Raw genomic sequence first — 5,662 nt, 5'->3', positions numbered from 1 at the left:
TTGAATAGTGGATACAATATTTGTATGTTTTTTTTAACTAACATCTATTAATCAAAGCGAAATTTTCTATATAGCCTAACCATGTGATTTTCTGTCAATATGGTTTTGGATAGACGGTGATAGTGTGCTTTGTTAAAACACTCTTTGATGTGAAGTCATTGGTTCAATTCCCCGCCTCAATCAATATGATATATTGAACATAATGATGATGTAGTCCCACATTAACTAACAAAAAAAGTAAACCTATTATTTTTGGAGAATTATCAAACCTGGAAAGTAAAAAATGAGAAAATTTAGAGAATCATCCAACCTAGGTGGTAAAAGATGAGAAATTTAAAATCACACCTCAACAGCTCTATCTCCTCCTACTTAAAAAACCAATGCATTGTTTTATACATCTTCAAAGATTAGGAGTGGGACCAATGGCTTCTAATGGTTATCGGCCTTTTATTTCTAGAGGTGTCCAACGAAAGTTTCGTTGTTGGATAGCGCTTTGGTTTGGGTGGTTCATCCAGCTCCAAGTGATCGATCATTCCCTCTTGGGGTCATCTTGTTCCGATGGATCATTACCCCAATAATACCAGAAGCGGATTGGTTTCTTAAATTTTATCATTTTCTCATTCGTGTGTAAAATTCACATCTCTGTACGTGGGTCCACTCTTCGATCTTATGCTCTGTTTGGCAAAATGCGCAGATGCTCACTCCTACACTCTCCCTTTGCCGTCTGCAGTTACGCTGAAATTTGTCTGCCATGTTGAGCAATTTTTCCACAATTACAACATTTCCAGTATTTAGTGAGATTTTTCGCTGTTTACCTAGTTGTAGGTCTGAATTTCTGCACTCTATCTTTTGTGGGTCTGTTCAAATTATAGGGATATGGATTCTTCTCCTTTGAACTAACGCAATAAACTGTGAAGCTGTAAGCGAATTGAGGACGAATTGTAGAATATAGCGAGAAACAGAACACAACAAAAGCGTTATAAATTATTGTGGCACTTCAATGGCCAGTGCAGTAGCAGGACAATGTGGTTCAGCCCTAATAAGCAGGAGAGGGGGATTGCTCTTGTCTTCTTCAAGATCCACCTATAGCAATGGAGGCATGAAACTTGAGTTGCGGGTCCCTCTGCCAATGCAAGGTTCAGCTATGATCAGAGCGCCTCAGCTAATTCTAGCCATGGCGCCCAAAAAGAAGGTACTCCTGTTATCCTCTAAAGTTGGCTTAGATTGGCTTAGTTTTATATGTCTAGTATCGTTTTGTGCATTTGGTGTAACAGTGCGCCTTATCTCTTTTTTCTAAGGGAAATCTCATGGAGAAACATCCAGGTTCTTCCCTGCATTTCGTGCATTTGGTGTAACAGCGCGCCCTCTCTCTCTTTTCTAAGGGAAGTCTCATGGAGAAACATCCGGGTTCTTCCTTGCCTTTCACAGGGCACTCAGTGTAAATCTGTTGTCGCTGATTGCCGTGCCTGACCCTGTAAGATTATCTATTGAGTCACTTAACAGAGGCAGCAAGCCCAAGGCATTGACCCTGAAACCTTCTGCATAAAACCCAAAGCACTCAACTACTTAGCAAGCCCATTGACCCTGAAACCTTCTACCTAAATCCCAAAGCACTCAATTACTTGAGCAAGCCCATTGAGTGAACCTTGAGCACTCAACTACTTGAACTAGCGCATTAAGTTTTTAAATGTTTGAAAACATTTCATCTGAACCTTAAGCACTCAACTACTTGAGCTAGCCCATTAAATATTTAAATCTTTGGAAACATTTCATTTGCCCCTAAGAACTTAAACACAGGCATTGAGTTTTTAAATGTTGTGAAAACATTTCATCTGAACCTTAAGCACGCAACTACTTGAGCTAGCGCGTTAAGTTTTTAAATGTTTGGAAACTTTTCATCTGCCCCTTAAAACCCAAAAATCCAAAGCACTCAACTACTTGAACTGGCGTGTTAAGTTTTTAAATGTTTGGAAACATTTTATCTGCCCCTAAGTTTTTAAATGTTTGGAAACATTTCATCTGCCCCTAAGAACTTAAACAAAGGTATTGAGTTTTTAAATCTTCGTAAATATCTCATCAGATATTTAAGCACTTGATCTTTAAGTACTTAAGTAAAAGTTAGATTGTTAGTACCTTGCTAATTCCAACCAACCAATGAAAGGTAAATCTATCAAAAGCAGGATTGGATGAGAAGAACAACTTCTCCTCTTAAGCACCTAAGGTAGACCCATGGACATTTATGGTCAATATATGTTCGCAATTTAAGCTTTTGGTTATGTTGTTTATCCCAAACCAACCAATGAAAAGCAAACTTATGAAAAACAGGATTGGATGAGAATAACTTCTCCTCTTAACCACCCAATAGACATTTATGGTCAATAGGTGTTCGCAATTGAGGCTTGTGTTTATGTTGTGTGGCCGATTTTGTGTCTGTCTGTCTACACACAGTAAACTTATACAAATAATTGCAAAAGATGGTTTTCTTTCTGCTTTTGAAGACCACCCGTGGCAATTTTTTTCCTTTGCTGACACATTTTTCTTCAATTATAAAGTTTAATTGTGTTTCCTTGTAAAATTCCTAGTGGCAGGTATGTTTTGAAAACAGTTATACTGAATTTGATTAAGAATCACATGTAGCCCCAAACTGCTATAAATCCAGATGCATTGTTTTTCATTATACACTCCCAAGTACTGACTCTTCAGTGTGTATTATGGTACAAATAATATAGCCTTGGCATTGAACACATTAAGTGAGCCGATATCAATTGAGCTTACTAGTTTGTATTCTGCAGACCTGCTTGGTCGGAGTCTAGGATTGATAAATCCTCCTAATTCATTATTTATATCACGTAACCTTTTAGGCCAACGATATTATTTGTCTCTGATTATGACAAGATTTCAAAACCCAACATCATCTTGCCATGCCACTGATTTATTGAATCCTTAAGATTTATCATTTTACAGAGAGCCTGGATGTAATATTCATATACGTCTCTCCAGTTCTTTGAGGATGAGAATACATTGGATTCCTAGACATGCGTATTGTATTTTTCACTCGCCACTCATCACAAGATATCCTCTGTTTGGCTAGTATTGTATTACTCACCAATCTCATTTGGTATCCCCTAATTGTTTTTCAGTCTTGCTATTGTTCATGCTTTGTACCGTTTTTATAAACTTCAAACTATGCAGTGAAGAAACAGTTTTCATACTAAAAAGCAATGCAGGTAAATAAATACGATGATAATTGGGAGAAACAGTGGTTTGGCGCCGGGATATTTCTCGAAGGTGATGAAACTGTGGATGTGGATATTGTCAAAAAGTTGGAGAAAAAGAAGGTTCTAAGTGGGGTGGAGAAGGCTGGATTGCTCTCAAAGGCTGATGAATTAGGCTTGTCTCTCTCATCTATTGAAAAAATGGGCCTCCTCTCAAAAGCAGAAGAATTGGGCCTTCTAAGCCTTGTAGAGAAAGCGGTTGGCATATCGCCTGCAGCAATGGCATCTGTATCACTGCCATTAGTTGTGGCCGCTATTGCCACTATTGTACTCATTCCAGATGATTCCGCTGGGCTGTTAATTGCTCAGAACGTTCTGGCATCCATTTTTGCAGTCAGTGCAGTTGGTCTGTTTGGCGCTTCTATTGTTCTGAGCGGTTTACAAGAGTAGGAATGAAATTATTTATACACATTTCAATGTCTACTGTTTTCCATTGGATCTACTCAGTCACACTGCCATATAATTGGGTCTTCTGTGTGCATGTGGGTTCATGCTTGTAATTCATGTTTAATTGTTTTAGGACTTCGTTTGAGTACAGGAGTTAGTTTCTGTGCATTCATTCCAATTTGGTGAATTGCTCCTGTGGTTTATGTAAATTGTTCGTTATCTTTTTCCATTTGATCTCTATTATTTTCGTTATGTCAACACAGTGAGGTTTTTCATCTTAGTAACAACGATAGGCCCATATTTACATTCTGCTTTTAGCCCTTTGGTGTATGCTCTTTTAACACCTCCATTTTCCTTTGTCAGATGGTTTTCTGGTTCTTATTTTAAGTGTGTTTTTAACCTATATTTATTATACTTTGGTACAGCAGCTTGGTAATTTAAACCAATGTTCACATGGCATGTATTAGTCATACTCGTCTATTTTGATCGTAGCTCAATTGGTGTACATTTTCGTAGCAAAAATTACAATGGTATCATCAACATGTAAGTTTTACATGCATGCTCTCATAATATAGTCTCTGCAAGGCTATCCGTTTTCATGTTTTCTTTTTCCATTTCATGTGTGAACGTAATCATCATAACATATAACACAGTCAACAATCACATAGTTACACAAGTTCTCGCAACGTATCATAACAAAATTCCTATAACAAAAATCCTACAACAAAAATCCTACATGCATTTTCATTGTATATCTTAATGTCATAACTCAAATCTTACATGCTTTCCCATTGCATGTTTTAACTCCATACTTTGCCTTTCTTTTGCCTTTGTTTCATAGGTCTAACATATAGGATATTGCATTGGAGCTCTTTTCTTTAGAATATTGTTGGTATTCTTCCTTAACACAATATTCGATGACTTTTTCTAGGCTAGTGCTCAATGATGATTGCAACAATTTTTTATTCAATTCTATTACCGAAGCACATTCCATCGAGGTTATCCCCTCTCTTGGCTTATCCTTCTCAGGGCTCTGTTATGGATTTTTCCAATTGAGTTTTTTTATTGATGCTTTTGAACATGATCATTTTGGTTTGCATTGAAGTTCTTTCATTGGGTCAATAGTTCTTTTAGGCTAACACTCAATGATGATTGTAGATCTATGTATGTTATTTAGGGAACTATACTCATCTAATAGATTCCCTTCTATTAAGAATTTTCTCTCTAATGGTTTTTTCTACATTATCTCCAATGGTAGTTTCCTGGCCTCTAGATCAATCATGACCTCTTTTCTTGAGGTACCACAACCTCGAGATTTCACACTTGAGCAATTGGCATCTTGATCTCAATGACTCGCCTTGATTCCTTTCCAATGCATAACTTAGTCAACACAATCATAACTCGTAATCCATACTCATCTACCCAAGTTTAATAAGAAAACAAATTGGAATCAAAATTTTGGTTCCAATTTGGGCCACCGATATTCGCTCCCACATCCAACCCCTATCTTATTGTATGCCTTGCAAGAAATGTTTACTTGAATAACAACATCACAATCTTACCTTTCTACATGTTTGGCCCTTTCCACCCTGTGTGTGCTTCTTTGTAGGATTGAATGTTATTCCTACTTCTTGCTTTGGTTTGTTGGGATCACCCCCAACCTTGTTCCACAAGTTACTCATAAAATCTCGTGTTAACTTAGATAATGTATGGTATTCTTTTCAGAGTTTCTAGTTTTGTTTATCAATTGTCATATAGTTTCTTAAGTTTTTAAGGCCCTAACCATCTCAATTGAGCTTATTGATTTTGTTATTTTTCCTACTATCATATAAAAATACCAATTATCCTTCCTGAAACCCATGCTTTTTAAGTTTGCGTCATGATGTAAGTTCATTTTCCCTTTTGCCATCACTTATTGGAATTGAGACCAAATTATTTCATCTCATTATTCTAGTTCTTCTAACCAATTTTCCATGGAATCCTTTGTTTCCCATCTTTAC

At 36.9% G+C, this 5,662-nt stretch overlaps 1 protein-coding gene across 1 annotated transcript; it reads left to right on the top strand.

Annotated features, from left to right (window-relative positions):
* Positions 1–489: 489 nt before the first annotated feature.
* Positions 490–3,920, top strand: LOC149229403 (transmembrane protein, putative (DUF1118)). The gene is made up of 2 exons (XM_089378619.1): positions 490–1,192; positions 3,228–3,920. Exons 1-2 carry the CDS (start codon positions 1,001–1,003, stop codon positions 3,663–3,665), a joined length of 630 nt encoding a protein of 209 aa, XP_089234745.1. The 5' UTR covers positions 490–1,000; the 3' UTR covers positions 3,666–3,920.
* The last annotated feature ends 1,742 nt before the right edge of the window (positions 3,921–5,662 follow it).

The sequence above is a fragment of the Pinus tabuliformis genome, chromosome J (assembly GCF_031772625.1).
Source record: "Pinus tabuliformis cultivar Carrire ecotype Pingquan chromosome J, CPIR1, whole genome shotgun sequence".
NCBI lineage: Eukaryota > Viridiplantae > Streptophyta > Pinopsida > Pinales > Pinaceae > Pinus > Pinus tabuliformis.
This window is presented reverse-complemented; position numbering and strand designations above follow the sequence as displayed.